This window comes from Spinacia oleracea, chromosome 4 (genome assembly GCF_020520425.1).
Source record: "Spinacia oleracea cultivar Varoflay chromosome 4, BTI_SOV_V1, whole genome shotgun sequence".
Taxonomy (NCBI): Eukaryota; Viridiplantae; Streptophyta; class Magnoliopsida; order Caryophyllales; family Amaranthaceae; genus Spinacia; species Spinacia oleracea.
In genome coordinates this window covers 168,025,577-168,044,034 of record NC_079490.1, presented here as the reverse complement: position 1 = coordinate 168,044,034, position 18,458 = coordinate 168,025,577, and the positions used below count along the sequence as shown (strand labels likewise).

Genomic DNA, 18,458 nt, shown 5'->3' with positions numbered 1-18,458 from the left:
GTAAAACCAAAAATTATACAATCGCATGATCAAATACATTACCTAAGTAATAAGTTTTGACGACAAATTTATAAAACCTCAATAAATCATGATTCAAAATAATCTAACTGATGTTTCATGTAAATATAATTGAGAGATTTTTATAATTAGATTAATTCAAGATTTATTTGCGTTTATTTGCTAAATTGCTAAATGTACAATTAATATTTTTTTTTATAGTTTTTGAAAGTTTATCCTAGGAGATCAATTCGGAATCTACCAAGAACATCTTTAATAGTAAGTAAATTGGTAAGTTGCTTTTATTTGCCACGTCAAATTTTCAAGCTTCTATTTTTTCACGTGTATTTGCTCCAATGGTTAGCAAGTTGCTTGATTTTTCTTTTAACCATTTTTTAAATTTATTTTTATTATTAAATTCACATGTTTATCAAATAAACATTTCTTTTTCGTTCTTTTTTGCCAAGCTAATTCACTTGCTCTAACCTTACACTAATGAACTGGGTGGTACAACAACAACAACAAAAAAAAAAGGCAAATACTTTTGAGATTGTTTAATAACGAATTAACGGCTTCCCCCACCGAACTTCTGTAATGCCCAAAACCATCAAAAAAATCTTCATTCTCCCTTTTTAGGGTTCTTCCGTTACATTTCGTTTTCCTCTCCCGCAAATCCCACAGCACAATCTCCCAATTTGGAATCAGGTAAATTCCTAATCTCCTATTTCTATTTTTATTTTCTAGGTTAAATTTTGAAATATTGTTCAGTTCAATTCAATTCAATTCAGCTCGTGTTTCAGATTTGATACTTGTGTGAGATTTTGGTAGTTCTGTAAGTGTAATTGGCAGATTTCGTGTCGGCGTAAAGGTATCAACGAGCCTTTCTGGAATCACTGTTCCATTTCCGGCAGAAGGGACCTACTGAGTCTCTAAATGATTTGCAACACATTTGAATTTTGTTGGGGAAGGTCGTTGATTTTGGTTTTAATTTATCAACATGTCTGCTGAGTTATAATGAATGAATTAAGACCAGCACTATTTTTTTTATTTTTTATTTTTTTGTTTTTGTTTGTTTTTGTTTTTACGGATGTTATTATTTTATAAGTTGCTAGTATTATTGTGATAGAAATGATGGTCAAAATGTATGAATTTGATTCAGATAGAGTATAAGTTACTTACAAATTTTGAAATTGGTTTACTGGCCGAGACATTTTTAAGGGTTAGGAAATTAATGTGGTTTCGGCTCATCTGGTGTTTACATTGATGGTTGATTAGTGTGCTACTGATGTCGAAAAAACGGCTCTTGATATCTGGTACTGCTAATTTGACATGTTAGTATTCTTGCAACTTTTTCCAACATGATTGAGGACATTTCATATATGTTGATGGTTCACATGGTTGTGGACTTGTGGTTGCATGAATTTGGTGCTAAAGGGTAGAGAAACCGACTTAATTCGTAGGTTAAGCAACCCCGTTTTGTGACGTTATGAATGCAGGCCTGCCGTATGACCATCCAATGCATCACGTTTTTAGCTATTGCTTTTAGGGTGAAGGTCATGGTTACCACCTTTAAACAAAGGTTTAAAAACCCTTGACTGTATCTAGTGGTTACTATTCTTTCGTTTTCTTTTGGTAGCAAAGAAAGTTTAGAAGCTGCCTCATTGCTTTATGAGAGCTATTCCAAAAAGGACTTCTTCTTTTTCAGATTTCTGATGAGAGGGACGCACCGTTACCCTGGCGACCTACAAGCCTGAAAGTTATTCCTTTGTACCTGGATTACAAATTTTACAATAAGAATGTTGAAATCAAATGTGAGTTTTTGTTTAGTTTTAGTTCCTGGCTTAGGGAATGAAAATAAGGGCAGGTGGTGCCGTGGTGGGTTGGGCCGTTGTGGGTATCAATCAATGTTTATTGAAGAATTCAATTTTTGTTTTCCTTTTAGTGTTTATCCGCGAATCTAAATTTTTGTTTCTGTTGCTTTCAGCGTGTGGGTTTAGGTAGATAAAATTTAGGGCATTTTGTGGTGTTTCATGGGTATCCATAAAAATCGAATTGATGACTTCTTCGTCTTTATACTGACATATGTTTATCTTTTCAGAGAGAATCTATGCCTAATATTTTTGGTGAACAAAGATGTGTAGCACAAAGCACATAGACCTTAAAAGATTTCATTAGCAAGATTGAAACTTTAGCAATGACCGCACTGCACTTATATGGAATTAATTTCTGTTATTTGCCTATTTGGTGTAAAATGGCTCTCCTCCCCTTGAAAGCATTCAGGCGAATTAACTCATGTCTAATTTTTTAAAGAATTTTTTGCCTATATGAAATACCTTTTCCAGACTGGAGTTTTAACTTTTAACATCACATCCTTTAGCTTAGGTTTGAATGCGACTCAGAAGCTGTGCCCCTGGTCTGTACTTCTTTTAATTGCTCTAACCACCATTTTTCTTTTCATGTTCGTCTTGTTGTAGGCGTCCTAACTAGCAAGGAAGTTTAGTCGTCAATCGTCATGGACGTTTTGCCAGATGCATTGATATACGACGTTTTAAGGAGGCTTACACGAACAGAAGATAGAAATTCCGTGTCTTTATCTTGCAAGCGCCTCCACGAGCTAGAGAATGAGCAGAGACTGTTCCTTCGTGTTGGTTGCGGTCTGAACCCAGCAAATGAAGCTTTAAACATTCTATGCAACAGGTTTTCCAACTTGATGAAAGTGGAAATTGTTTACTCTGGATGGATGTCCAAATTCGGTAAACAGTTGGATGATCAAGGGCTTCTTGCCCTTTCAAACAGTTGCCCTTCTCTACTAGATCTGACCTTAAGTCACTGCACCTTCATTACAGACGCTGGTATTGGTTACTTGGGTTCATGTTCAAAACTCTCGTCCTTGAAATTGAATTTCACTCCTAGAATAACAGGCTGTGGAATCCTCTGTGTTGTTGTTGGGTGTAAGAATCTAAGTGTGTTGCATCTTATTCGATGCTTAAACATTAGTAGTGCTGAGTGGGTTGAGTATCTTGGAAAGCTTGAAAAGATTCAATACCTTATAATCAAGAATTGTCGAGCTATTGGGGAAGGTGATTTGGTGAAGCTTGGATTTAGTTGGCGAAATCTAAAACAATTGCAATTTGAAGTGGATGCCAATTACAGATACATGAAGCTATACGACCGAATAGCAATAGACAGATGGAAAAAGCAATTGGTTCCATGTGAAAACATGACGGAACTGAGCTTGATAAACTGCATCATCATGCCTGGAAAAGGTCTTGCTTGTGTTTTAGACAAGTGCAGGAATTTGGAGAAGATTCACTTGGACATGTGTGTTGGAATCAGGGACAATGACATCATCGGCTTATCCCGAACCTCAAGAGGTCTAAAATCAATATCTCTCCGAATACCATCAGATTTTTCAGTGTCTCTTCTGATGAACAATCGTTTAACATTAACAGATGAAAGCTTGAAAGCATTGGCAGAAAACTGTACTTTTCTGGAATCAGTCAGAATATCATTTGCAGATTGTGAGTTCCCTTCACTTTCTTCATTTACTTTAGATGGAATTCTTTACTTGATTAGAAGTTGCCCTCTTCGCGAGCTTTCATTAGACCGTGTTTATTCATTCAACGATGAAGGGATGAAGGCTTTATTATGTTCAGCTAATAATAACTGCCTTGAAACTCTGGAACTCGTGAGATGTCAGGAGATTAGTGATGAAGGTATACAAGTTGTAGCTCAGTTTTCGAAGTTGTCTGTTTTGCGTGTTAGCAAGTGTTTGGGAGTTACCGATGATGGATTTAAGCCGCTGGTGGGATCAAACAAATTGTCGTTGTTGGCGGTGGAAGACTGCCCTCAGGTTTCTGAGAGAGGTATTCACAGGGTGGCAAGAACTGTTTCATTTAAGCAAGATTTGTCTTGGATGTACTGATCTTCTGTGACTTTATGTTAGTCAGAATTTAGCTATACATTTAGATGTTTAAACAAAATAAACCACAGGTTGCAAAGTGAATGTACTGTAATATTGGTGTATTAACTGAATGGAGCTCATGTATCTATGTTGGTTGCTTTGTTGGTACTTTTTTTTTTTTGAGGAAAAGCTTTGTTGGTACTTGGCCGTACACTGGAGTCAGTGGCGGACTGAGCTAAGGGCCAAGGGGGACACGTGCCACCCCGGGGGAAAAAGAAAAAAAAACCGTGTGATTCTACAGCAAGCCAAAACTAGCTATATATATATTAAATCTGCGAAATATATACGTATGATGAAGGACGTTGCAGTGGTTAGGTGAGGTTTTGTAAACTCTATTTTCGCCTAGATGTCCCAGGTTTGACTACCAACTCATATCAACCTTTTTTCTTTTTTCTTTTTTTAATTTGTTTACTTCTAATTTTTTCAACTATCACTAACATTCTCTTTTTTTTTTTTTTTAAAACAAACATTTTTCTTTTTTCCACCATCATATTATTCCTAGTTCGCACTACTTCCTCCATTCTTAAATATTAGTCATGTTTTAACTTTTCAATTCGTTTCAACTTAATATTTAAAAGTAAATATCTTCAAGTACGTATGTTAAAAAAATATAAAAGTTTGATATTGTTAAAATACACATTAAGACGAACAAAATAAGATCTCACGTGAATATGTTTTGAAATACGTATTGGAAATAAATTAGAAGATTCTCTTCAATTGTGAATAATGTCAAGATTCAAAATCTGACTAATATTCGAGAACAGAGTGAGTATGATTTTTATTGGACACATATTTTCAAAAAAAATTGCTTTGACGATAATAAGATTAAGTACTTCAATCACCAAAGTAATCATCTTATTTCATTACATTATTTTTAGACTTGTAGTGATGCATTTACAAAAAGTTATTCTCAATTAATATCATCTACATTAATCTTCATTATGAAAAAATGCCTTACGAGTTATCCACTTTTTATTTTTTATAACAAAAACTATACCAATATCTATTTATACACTAACAAGTACTCCCTCCGTCCCTTAATACTCGCACCGCTTTCCTTTTCGGGTCGTCCCTTAATACTTGCACCGCTTCTATAAATAGAAACTTTTACTAATATTATATTATTTCTCATCCTTACCTACTAACCCACCTACACCCCTACTTCCTAAAAAAAATCATTTTAAAATTCACAACCCTCACTCACCACTCCCCACCCCTTACACATTTTTCACTAACTATATTAAAAAAAAAAATCCACTATCAACTAACAGCCATTAGGTTAGCACAAATTCTTATTTACATGGGGTGTACGATAAATATTGTACACCAAAGTTAAAGTTGATGTAAAATGCTTAAAAGTTACTCTTATATATGTAAAAGTTATCTACTTTTTAGTAATAAAAACATTCATTTTAATAAAAAAAATATTTCTTTAAAATGACTAATAATGTATAAAATTAATCATTTAACACTTTAAATGTTTATTTATTAATTTTTTTTAATAATATAAAAGTTAGAGAAAACTGAGTTAAAGTTAGAGAAAACTGGGTAAAATTTATGTTGGTGCACAATAAATTTATTGTACACCTTGTGCATGCAAGACCTTTTGTTAAATTAATAAGTCAATTCAAGTGTCTTAAACTCCGCACCGGTCAAACCGGTGCGAGTACTAAGATACTTGGGAGTAACAACTACTCCGTATGAAGTATTTGTAAAGCTACGTGCCACCCTTGGCTTACCATCCTGAACAAACTAGCTTTTGAGCTCGTTCAAAGAACGGGCGGTTGTATATGGTTACTTAATCTATCTTTTTAAGTTCTAATTTTATTGAGCTTGTGATTTTAAGAGAATATATGATTTAAATAGAAGTAAATTTTGACAGTTGAAGTAATACATAAATTAAATAGTGCATTAATATTAAGTGTTAATCGGGAAGATGAAGTGGAAGATGTTGAATGAATAGATTGGTGAATTGATGGTGTATTAGGAAGATGAAGTGAAAGAGGAAATTGGAGTTGTGTAATATATCAAACAACAAAGAAAATAAAATAAAAATCCAAATTGATGGAGGAAAGAATGGGCGACACGTGTCATCTAATCATTAGTGTTGACACGTGTCATCTAATCAAATGTGGTTTTGCTTTTTAAATACTACTCCCTCCATTCCTTTTTGTTGTTCCCATTTCCTTTTTTGGCGTTTCTTTTTGTTGTTCCCCTACTGAATCTTTACTATTTTTGGCCATAGTTTTTTTACCAATTTACCCTAAGATTCCCCACTATTTACAAAAAATACCCTAAGATTCTACCCTTTCCCACCCACTTTTACCCCACCCACCCTATTTAATTAATTAACCTAACCCCACCCCCCTCCCTTTATAACCCGTCCCTATCTCACAATCCCTCTCTCACCTCTCATTCTGATTTATCTCTCTCACCTCTTCGGATCTCTCTCTCTCTCTCTTATTTCACTCTCTCTCTCTCTTAAAATCCCTCCCCTGTTCTTGAGAAAACCCTAGGTTTTCCGCCTCTGATCTGGGTTTTCCTCTCCAAATCTCACAAATCTGAAACGTTTTCGCCGAAAAACGTTCATAAAAATTACTCGGATTCATTTTCCGATCAGATCCCCTCTATTTTTGTCCCCTTTTTGGTCCCTAATCGTCGCTGATCTCTGTTTTTCTGGTACTTTATGGGTTCTTCTTTGTCTAGAACTCGAGGTGATTCTGGGGTGGGAACTTCTGGTCAAAGAAACCCCGATTCCAACTGTGATTGGGGATCCAAGTGCAACTGTCCCAATAACGAGCATTCCTACTCCGCCGAATATAAAAACAATCTGTATTTGGCCCAAAAAGAAAATACGAGTACTCGAAACTATTTGGAAGAATGGTTTCGGAAGAGGGAAGTGGAGCCAGGAGAGGAGGTTGAGTCAAAATATGACGATCGGAAACCCACTCCCTCAGATCTGCGTTTTTTCGGTGAAGGAGATTCCGATGAGGTATTACTTTTGATTTTTTGCGATTTATTTAGGGTTATTGATGTCGGTTTTATTAAAATGGTTTGATGATTGTTTGCATGTCTAAAAAAGTGGGATTTGATTAATGTTGGATTTATTTGGAGTATTGTTCATTAAACTCGGATTATTTTTTGGATAAGTTGGTCTGATTTCCCATTGCATGTGTTAAAAATGCAGATCTGGTATTATTTCGAAATTTTTGGGAATTTTTTGGAGATCTGTTGGATTCATTCGGGCTTTTTATGTTATTCTTTGCTCTGTTTTCTCATTGCATGTTGTTAAAATTGAGTTCTGATTGTATTTTGTGCTCTGTTTTTTCATTGCATGTTGTTAAAATTGAGTTCTGATTTTATTTGGAGCTATTTGGAAATTATTTGAAGAAAATCGGAATATTCATGTGTTTTGTTGATCTGATTTCCCATTGCATGTGGTTAAAAATGAGATCTGGATGTATTTGGGATATTATTTCACATTTTTTGGGTAAAAATGGGATCTGGATGTATTCGGATAATTAGTTGGATTTTAATGGAATTATTGTGTGATTTGCTCTCATTTATCTCATTGCATGTGGTAACCATGGTGATCTGAAATTATTTGGAACTTTATTTTGAGTTGTTTGATTAAATCTGATTTTAATTCATGGTCCCCTGTTATTTTATGAGGGCACTAATCATGTTGTTTGTCCCCTATTGATTGCAAGGAACCAAATGGGTCTGATTCATTTGATCTGGTGTATGTTGGAGAGTGTGAAAATGAGAATGGTGATGCTGTTGGGTCTCCAGGACAACTTTCATCTGGTTATCCCTCCTCAAAGAAAGGAGAAAAGGGAAAAAAATCGGCTTCAGCGTCTGATGATGCTTAGATAAGTCTGTCTCCTTTCTCCCTTTTTTCATTTTATTGAATGCTGGCTAGCTGTGGAGTCATAAGGTGGATGCCAACAACTGTGATCTGTTGTTGGCCAGGGGTGTTGTTGTTTGGATGATGATGTTGTGATTAGTTGTATGGATGTTGATGTTAGATAATGATGTTATGAAATTGATATTGATAATGATGATTGGATGATGGTGTTTCCATATGGTTATGAAATTTTGTGGAATGTTGTCTGTGTGATGAACATGATTTGATGGCTTAATGTCCCCTGTTTTATGGTATGTTTTGTGTATGATAAATATGATGCTTTGGTGAGTATGAGATTTGATCAGTATAACTATGTTTTGGTTTAGTAAAGGCATGAAATGAACATAATTTGGGGATAGGGTTTGGGTTATTTCAGTCCTCTCAGTGTGGCCTGGTGTTGAATGCTTAATGTCCAAGCATGTCCCTTTAGGATACAATAATGTCCCTTTATTTGTTGTGATCGATGATGAGTCTTTTTTTTGCTGAGGAATAAGTCCAACTAACCACAAATGCTCGTGCTGCCATTAGTATCAGTAATGATATTTCTCGGGCGCTAAGTGTTTGTGGTTTGGAGTTGTTTTAATGATGCTTGGGGACATTCTGAGATCAATATTAGGAGGTTTGTGATCTTCAATGATGTGATTGTTGATATTCTGAGATCTTTGTTTTGATAATTGTCCTTTAACTTCTTTTGTCGAACGGAGTGAATGTCATTTCACACAACGGAATGTGAATATCAATCATTCCGTTCGGCAGAAGAATGTTAAAGATATGATAGTATTGAAACTACTTGATCAATGATGTGTGTCAATATGTCTGAGAAATGAAACCCTACATGTTAATGATCTGTTTAATGCTTCATGTCCCATGAATCAGTGGAGGTCTGTGATGAGTCTTTCATTTGATGAGGTTCAAACCCTATGTTTTGATCAGTTCATGGTGATCTGATGCATTGTTGATTGTTATTGTTATGCTTGATCTGTGATGAGTCTTTCATTTGCTGAGACTCAAACCCAATGTTCCAATAACACTTGTGCACCATTAGCATCATTGATGCTCTTCCGGAGCTAAGTGTTAGGGGATAGGGTTTGTGTCAATGATGCTTGGGGACATTCTGAGATCTTATGTCAGGTTAGACAGGAGAGGCAATTCATGTATTGCAAAACATGTATAATGTGTTTCTGATATTCAATGATGTTAGTGTTGATATTCTGTGATGTATGTGTTGATAACCTGAGATATTTGATTCTAAACATGTCCCTCACCACCAATCACCAAAGGGAATACAGATCATGTCACATCATTGATTGATCTAGTATCCCCTTTGGTGAATTGGTGGTGAGGTTGTAAATCATTTAGAAACAAATCTGTCAATGATGTAAAACAACTTAACTGAGATTCAATGATGTTGCCTTGTTCATTGCTTCCTTGTTTTTGCTGCTTTGTTCTTGTTTCCTTGTCCATTACATCTTTTGGCACATCGGCATCCAATTGGGAAGAATTTCCATCTGAAAATGATGTGATATGCATTCTTTCCATTTGGATGCCGATGTGTTTAGAGATGTGATGTGATAAAGTTTTTGTACTTATGCCTTGTGATCTGTGATGAGTCTTCATTTTATGAGTGTCAAACCCTTTGTTTTTCAATCAAACTCATGCACCATTAGCATCCATGATGTTTTTCAGGAGCTAAGTTTAATTGGAAAGGGTTTGATTCAATGATTTTTGGGGACATTCTGAGATATTTATGATTCTTTGTTTATGTGAGGCATATTCCATGTGTTATCAATGATGAATTGATTGTTTTTGTCAAAATTACATCTTTTGACGCATCGGTTTCAAAATGGGAATAATTTCCATCTGAAAATGATGTGATATTATTATTTATTTCCATTTTGAAGCCGATGTGTTTAGAGTTGTGATATTGCAAATGCTGCCTTGTTCTTAAGAACCCAATGCTGCCTTGTTTATAGTGTTGCCAATGCTGCCTTACCTCTTGTGCCTTGTACTTTTTCTGCCAATGCTGCCTTGTTTATTGCCTTGCCTTGATTACTCTATATTGATGTGAATAAGAATGAAGAAAAAAAACTTTACTAAACTTAAACATGAGATTCATTCATTGATGCTTCCAAAAGATATGCTTACAAAATGTTTTGCCTACATGTTATGCTTGCATTTAAGCTTACAAAAGTGACACATTGGTTTTACTTGTCATTTTAAAAACATGTCCCCAAAACACAAAAAGTTATCTAATTGTTTTCACTTTGCTTCACTGGTTTGCTTTCCATTCATCATAGAGTTGCATGCATTCATTAACTGCCCATATATAGGTGCTTTGACTTGCTCTGGCAGTCTGCCTTCATCTTCTAAAATCTTCTTCTTGTTGTGTGGAAGTTGGTAATCATTGTTGCCTTTGTGTTTTAGAATCTCATTAGAAACAAACTGTAATGTCATCCACACATTAGACAATGTCTTAGGATGCAACTCATTAAAAGAATCATACACTGCTCCACTTAAGTCCTCCACAGTTTTAGGCATTTTCTTGTGCATAAGTGATTGTATTGACCTGAAAAATCCCAAGTCCAAGATGTTGCAATCTGGACTGTTTGCTGGCTGTTGAGTCAACACAAAAGTGAACCCATCTTGTTTGTAGTGTAGTTGCCATTCAGGATCACTTTGCAATATATGTGCCTTTGCATTATCTTGAATGATATAGATGACCTTTTCCCCTTCATGTGGTGGCCACTTGGCCTTGATTGCTGGAAGTAGGTTGTTGATCATCATTGCCCTTGTCTCTATTTGATTTACAGACTTCACTGGCTTTGTTTCAATGGTCCCCTTGAGTCTGTTTTTTGATGTCCTCTTGGCTGCAATTGCATTTGTGAATGGAAATATGCCTATTTTACCATCAAATTCACATTCCCCATTTTCACCCCACCTTGGTCTGGCTACTGCTGCCATGAACATGAATTTTGGTATCTTGGTTCTTGAACTTGCACTTCTGTGTGGATAGGGTTCATTGTTTGCAAGATAAACTCTCTGGTTTTTTTGAGTCAAATAAAACCACTTCTCATCAATATGAATGAAGTCATACATGCTGTAATATGTTGGTTCTTGTGGTATAGTGTAGTCCATTATCAGTCTGATTGCCCACCTTATCCTTGCCATTTTGCATGCTTCTGAAATGCCTGGATGCAAGGGACTTGAGTGTGGCTTTATAATTTTCCTCTTGATGAGCCTCCATACTGTTGTTGGTCCCAAATTCAGCATTCTTGCAAGATCTACGATGCATGTTCTGTCCCCCATGCCTATTTTTGCAATTGAGTCATAGGAGACTTGAACCTTTTTCCTTCCACATCTGTGATATTGGCTTTGCACAATATATGAATTCATTGCTGCCTTCTGTTTCTTTGCTTTGTCCCATATTTTGCCTATGGTTTTTCTGGTGTAATCATATTCTATGACTGCATCCCTTATTGCCCCATACAACAAAGTTTCTGAATCTGGAATCTTTCTATTGAGCAGGAACACCAATATTTCTAGCCTCAATTCATTATTTATTCTTGGAGTCCTTGGCTTGTGATGATCTGTTGTGTGTGTTGCTGTTTGATGATGATGAGGTGATGCATTTTCTGATGGTGGTGGAAAGTTCAAATCAAAAAGAAAGGGTACCTCTTGAAAGTTGGTAGTTTGCTGCTGCCCTTCCCCTTCTACTTCTGGTACTTGCTGTACATATTCAGTGCTGTTTGGTACATCTTCATTAAACCCAATGTCCCCAAATTCAGCAGCAGTATTTTGAGAAGCTTGTACCAAGTCAGCAGCATCATCACCTTCCTCCGAGTCAGAATCGGAGTTAATGCCGTCGCCTTCATCATCAGAAAAACCGAGGAAATCGTCATCCTCTTGATCTGAAGCCATTAAGTCCCCTGTTTTTTTGCTCTTTAATGCTGAATTGAGGAAGAATTTTTGGTGTATTTATTGAACTTGGTTTTAGTCAGATTTTGTTTTTTTGTGGGAGAAAGTGACCCTATTTATAAAGGGAATTCACTTTTACAACCCCTCAAAAATTTGGAGGGAAAAATGTAATCCCCTGTTTTTTTATTTTGGGAAAATTTTGGAGGGAAAAGTGAAAGTCAACAGTTTGGCCAAAATTTCCAGCCAAAAAAACGTGATTCATTGTTTGCTGCTTTCTTATTGGTCCATGTAATCTCAGATGGGTCCCATGGCCCCATGTGACTGAATTTATTTGCTGATTTATTTCAATACTTTAATAAATATCTACTTTTTCCCCAATTAATTTAATACTTTCTCTCTCTTTACTTTATTCTTTTTCTTACACCCAATCATTATTCTTACACCCAATCATTACCCATATCCCAATACAATCCAAGATTCAGTTTTCTTAAAATAACCCCAACATTCCTTATGGGTACAACAAAAAGGAATGGAGGGAGTAGGTATAAATAGTCAAATACAAGTAAATAATCAATTGGCTGTCCTTCGAGAAAAAAAAAAAAAAAGGTTGAAAACCCCTTTCTACATAGAGAACTTCTCTTCTTTCTACTGAACCAATGACTCCTCTTCTTTGTTTCACTGCATCCTCGGAAACACTGTCGCTTCGTCCACCAATCTCCGTCGTCAATTCAACCTCTCAACACTCACCTCCGGACAACATAAGCGCGCGCAATTTCTGTCATCCGCAACTTCAGCATGCATAAACGTCGACGTTTCGCAGCAGAAAAAGAATGCCTCATAAATTGGCGCGAAAACTAAGCAGATAATGGAGGAAGACGCAAAGGTGATAGTGAGGACCTACGCCAGAGTTCCGTTGGTGCTCTCCGCTGTAAATTGTATGATGTTGAAGGGCGAGAGTTTTTGGATTTTACTTCTGGGATTTCTGTTAATGCCCTTGATTATGGTGAATTGGTGATCCTGATTGGGTTCGAGCCGTTTCTGACCAGGCCCGTACTTTGGCCCCATGTTAGCAACATTTTCTACACCATTCCCATGGTATAACTCTCTCTCATTTCTTGATTAAGTGTTTTAATTTGCAGTTTAGTGTTGTGGGTTGTTATTTGATTGCAATGGGGGAGAAATGGGTTTCAATTTTTGAGCTTATTGAGTTCGGGATCGGGTTAGTTCGGGTTTTCAGTTTCGGGTTCGGGTTTACATATGCTTGTTCTGGATCCAAATTTTATCTGATTAATTTAATTCAAGCCACCATAATAAAATGAATCTCAACCATTTATCTTTGTTGACTCATCAGAACCGTCGATTACATTGACTTTTTATTAATAAATAAATAAAAAATTTAAACAAAAAATTAGGATTCCTCCCCAGTTTTATAAATAAATAATGGAAATATATATACAAATGAAATAAAATATACAGTGTGCAGGTCGCTAATTTGGATTGGAATGTTAACTATGTAGTATGAGATAGAGCATTTAATAGATAAAATAAATAATGGGATTATATATACAGATAAAGAAAAATATGGGTTCGCCAACATCACTAATTTGCCCCATCTTCAAACCAAAACAATAAATTTCAAGTATGAACAAGCAACGAAAACATTATTCAAAAACTTCCCCTCAAAAAGCTACTTGTAATTTGTAAATATGTACTCCGTATCATTTAAAGATTAAAATTGTAGCAATAGTATAGTTCAACTGGGTGGAATTTTAGGCAGTCGGATTGACGTTTCAGAAATTTTACCAAGCCCCCTGATTATGAAGATCAACAAGAACATTAATTTTGAATTGAAGTTTCAGAATTTTTGTTCATCTGTTTTTTTTCACAGAGAAACCGCTTCCTCATAACGTGGATGATTGAATTATGAAAGTGGGGTATTTTTAATGCTTTTATTTTTATTAAAAAACTAATTTTAATTAAAAAATAAAAACTAAAAAGTCAGCATAATCAACGGTTCTGACGAGTCAATAAAAATAGAAGGCTGAGATTTATTTTATTATGGTGGCTACCGTTTTATTGTAGCTATTGCAGAATCTTCCTTTAATTCAACACTTTGCCTAATCTTTGTTCTTGACATGGAATTGTAGCTTGCAATATTGTTTTGAGGTGAATTCTGTTTTGCTGGTTATTCTCAGAATGTTGCATCACACAAGCTTTTGCAACTTATTTATGTTCTAGATTATTTGGCGTTTAATAAACAAAACTTATACGAGTAGGTTATTTTTGCTATTCAAAACTGTTGTAGAATCGAACCCTGGTCTTAACTACCAACTGGGACAAAGATTACATAATGCTTAATAAAACAGCTATTAAATACTTCTTGGGGGGTTTAACCAACATGATTTCTTTTTGAGCCTAAAATTTTGTGGCCCGGTGCTGTAGGTGCCCTGGACCTCCCTTTAGCTGGCCTGTTCATATTTATTTACGAGTATTTTATTAGAAAATATCGAAATCAATAATTTTGATACTCCAAAATACTATAATAGGGGGTAGAAGTCAAAAAAAAGGATGCCATGGAGCTTATTGAGTGTGACATGATGGCTGGCTTTACTGGCCTCACTTGTAAGTCTGACCCCGTCAACCTAAAAAAAAACAAAGCAAAAAGATACAATAATTGACATAGAGGATGTACACTACACCACAATTCATTCCTCCTTTCTTTGCTTCAGTTCTCTGAAAATACACTTCAAATGGCTACTGCCTACTGGTATGGTACTCACTGTTGCTCAGACGCTGCTTTCTGCACTGCAAACTAAGGAGGTGAGACAACTTTGCTCCTTGTTTGCGCATGAATCCCAACTTGCAGACCTCGAGCGAACTGTTGAAACCATCAATGCTGTCCTTCTTGATTCAGAGCCCAAACACCAGGAACTCAACAGTGAGGGAAAAGATTGGATTGGCAAGCTCAAAGATGCTGTCTATGATGCTGATGATTTGTTCGATAAATTCAACACTATTGCTCAGAAGCAGAAAAGTGTGCCTGGTGGTAAGATCTCCAAAAAGGTACGCCGTTTCTTCTCTGGTGAGAACCAGTTGCTTTTTGCTGCTAATACATCTCGCAAGATTAAAAAGCTTAGAATGAAGTTGGATGGCATTGCTGAAGATCGTGCTAAGTTTGGCTTTAGTGATGTATATATACCTGTTAAGAGGAGAGAAGAAACATCTTCCTATGTGAATGAACACAGTATTATAGGGAGAGATGCTGACAAGAAGGCTATTCTGGATCTGCTGTTTCAAGACTCAGATGCTGCTGAAGATAATGTTTCTTTTGTGAGTATTGTTGGGATCGGTGGGTTGGGAAAAACTGCACTTGCTCAATTTGTGTTTCAAGATGATATGATCAAAAGTTCATTTGAATTGTGCTTTTGGGTTTGTGTCTCTGAAGAATTTGGTTTGAAAGAAATCCTTTCCAAGATGCTTGGTAAGAGTACTGAGCTTAATCTAGAAGGGCTACAGAAGGAGGTTCGTGATAAGGGAGCTCGGATAGCTCTCCTTTAATGGAAGCCAACAACAGATTCTAAAAGAAGAATGTGACTCAGAGATAAGAAGAAGAAGAGAATTCAGAATTCAGATGAAAGGAGAGAGAGAGAGAGAGAGAGAGAGAGTTTGGGAAGATTTGTATTGTATTATGATGCTAATACAATGTACCCGAATTAGTTTATAAGCTGCCAAAAACAGCTAACTAACTCTCTAACAAACCCCCTAATTTTAAGCAACTTATTCTTCAAGCTAGCTAACAACTTTAACTAACTTTCCCGCCAAAACTTCCAATGATCACATTTGATCATTTGGATTTAAAAACTGAAAATTAAAGAGAATAAAGAGTTCTCCTATAACAATACTTCCCCCTTTAAGAGACTTGTCCTCAAGTCTTAAACTGTGAAAGTAGGAAACTGAGCTTGAAAGGTAGTGGCAGCTTCCCAAGTGGCTTCATGGTCTGCAAATCCAGTCCAGCTGACTAAATATTGATCCTGTGGAACATCATTAATCATCACCACACGCTTGTCAAGTATAGCAGCAGGCTGAATAGGGTTCAAGGAGGGATCAGTGCCAGAAAACCAATCTGGTATGTGAGCTGCAATAGGAAGTGCTCCTTGGAACCTCTTGAGTTGTGATACATGAAAAACATTGTGTATCTTAGCATCTGCAGGCAACTTCAGTTTGTAAGCAACCTTTCCCACAGGAGCTAACACTTGGAATGGACCATAAAATAGATGAGCCAACTTCTGGTTGGATCTTCTTTGCACAGTTTGTTGTCTGTAAGCTTGTAGCTTAAGCCAGACCCAATCCCCAATTGCAAACACTCTTTCAGACCTATGCTTATCAGCTTGTACTTTCATTCTTTCTTGAGCCTTGGCCAAATGAAACTTGAGAGTAGCTATCATATTTTCTCTCCTCACTAAGCTTCTATCTACTTCAGCATTGCTTGACTCACCAGGCAAGTAAGGCAAGTGAAGTGGGGGAGACTGGTTATACACAACCTCATAGGGTGTGAGCTTGCTGGAAGTGTGAAAATGGGTGTTGTACCACCATTGTGCCAATGGCAACCACATGTGCCAGTCTTTAGGATGTTCACCAGTCATACATCTAAGGTAGTTTTCCACACATCTGTTCACTACTTCTGTCTGGCCATCAGTTTGGGGATGGTATGCACTAGACAACAAGAAACTAGTGCCATTAAGGAGAACAACCCTTTCCAGAAATTGCTCAAAAACACTGCATCCCTATCACTCACAATAGATCTTGGCCACCCATGATGTTTGAAAACATTATCCAAGTAACATTGAGCAACTGAAACAGCTGTATAAGGATGAGAAATAGCCATGAAATGTGCATATTTACTTAACCTATCAACAACCACAAAAATCACATCTTTCCCACCAGATTTAGGTAATCCAGAGATGAAATCCATGGATACATCCACCCATACTTGTTCCGGAATTGGTAAAGGCTGGAGTAAACCAGGAGATGCAGCTGTATCATACTTGGTTGATTGACAAGTAACACATTGCCTAACAAAGTTTCTGACATCCTTAGTTAATCCCCTCCAAGCAAAGATAGCTTTTATTCTTTGGATGGTCAATTCTCTTCCCCCATGTCCACTTTCAGGAGCTGAATGTTGCCACTCAATAATCTTGTGTCTAAGATCCAAATCAGGCCCCACCACAATTCTGTTTTTGTGTTTCAAAAGTCCATTCTGCAGAGAATACCCTTCCACCAGTTGGCCTTGAGAAAGAGAGTGCAACACTTCTTTCAAAGCATCATCAGCTTGATAGCTAGCTAGAATTAAACTAGCCAAATTGGAATCCACAACTGACATAGCCATAATCAATATTTCAGCACCTGGTAGTCTAGATAGGGCATCAGCAGCCAGATTTTCCTTGCCACTTTTGTATTGAATTTCATAGTCAAAACCCATGAGTTTAGATAACCAAAATTGCTGAAAAGGAGTGGATATCTTCTGCTGTAGGAGCCATTTAAGACTTTTTTGATCTGTCTTGATAAGGAAATGGTTCCCCATCAAATACTGCTCCCATTTTTGGACAGCAAACACAATTGCCAAAAGCTCCTTCTCATACACTGATAATTGTTGCCATTTAGGCCCAAGGGCTCTGCTAATGAATGCTAGAGGATGTCCATCTTGCATTAACACTGCCCCAAACTGCTTGTCAAAGTTGGGAATGGCCAAAACAGGAGCAGTTACCAAAGCTGCTTTAAGTTTCTCAAATGCAGCTTGGGCTTGATCATTCCATTGGAATCCACCTTTCTTCAATTGATCAGTTAAGGGTTTGCTAATGACTGCATATCCTTTGACAAATTTCCTGTAATATCCTGCTAAACCCAGGAAGCCCCTTAGTTCCTTAATAGTAGAGGGAACTGGCCAACTTTGTACAGCATTTATCTTGTTTGGATCTGTATGAACACCATCTGCAGCTATATAATGGCCTAGATATTCCACCTTTTCAGTAGCAAATACACATTTGCTTAACTTTGCAAACATATAGTTAGCTTTCATTAACTCAAACACCATTGCCAGATGAGTCCAGTGGTCTTCTAGAGTCCTGCTATACACCAATATGTCATCAAAAAAGACTAAGACACATTTTCTTAAAAGAGGTTTAAATACCTGATTCATCCAGTTCTGGAATGAAGCTGGAGCATTGGTAAGGCCAAATGGCATAACAAGGAACTCATAGTGTCCAGTATGGGTTTTGAAAGCTGTTTTGTATATGTCTGATGGACTAACTCTCATTTGGTGGTAACCAGATCTAAGATCAAGCTTAGAAAACACAGCAGCCCCAGACAATTCATCCAATAGTTCATCAATCACTGGTATAGGGAATTTATTCTTCACAGTTCTATTATTTAGTTCCCTATAATCCACACACAATCTCCATGTACCATGTACCCGAATTAGTTTATAAGCTGCCAAAAACAGCTAACTAACTCTCTAACAAACCCCCTAATTTTAAGCAACTTATTCTTCAAGCTAGCTAACAACTTTAACTAACTTTCCCGCCAAAACTTCCAATGATCACATTTGATCATTTGGATTTAAAAACTGAAAATTAAAGAGAATAAAGAGTTCTCCTATAACAATATATTGTTATAGGA

General features: G+C 36.5%; 2 protein-coding genes across 2 annotated transcripts; both read left to right on the top strand.

The window, feature by feature from the left end:
• The first annotated feature begins 519 nt into the window (after window positions 1-519).
• On the top strand, window positions 520-4,082 carry LOC110801872 (F-box/LRR-repeat protein 14). The gene is made up of 2 exons (XM_022007280.2): window positions 520-702; window positions 2,472-4,082. The coding sequence occupies exon 2, from the start codon at window positions 2,510-2,512 to the stop codon at window positions 3,920-3,922; it is 1,413 nt and encodes a 470-aa protein (XP_021862972.1). The 5' UTR covers window positions 520-702; window positions 2,472-2,509; the 3' UTR covers window positions 3,923-4,082.
• An 8,276-nt stretch (window positions 4,083-12,358) lies between these two features.
• LOC130472170 (disease resistance protein RGA2) lies at window positions 12,359-18,431 on the top strand. Its single transcript, XM_056842644.1, has 2 exons — window positions 12,359-12,878; window positions 14,513-18,431. The coding sequence occupies exons 1-2, from the start codon at window positions 12,847-12,849 to the stop codon at window positions 15,339-15,341; spliced, it is 861 nt and encodes a 286-aa protein (XP_056698622.1). The 5' UTR covers window positions 12,359-12,846; the 3' UTR covers window positions 15,342-18,431.
• The last annotated feature ends 27 nt before the right edge of the window (window positions 18,432-18,458 follow it).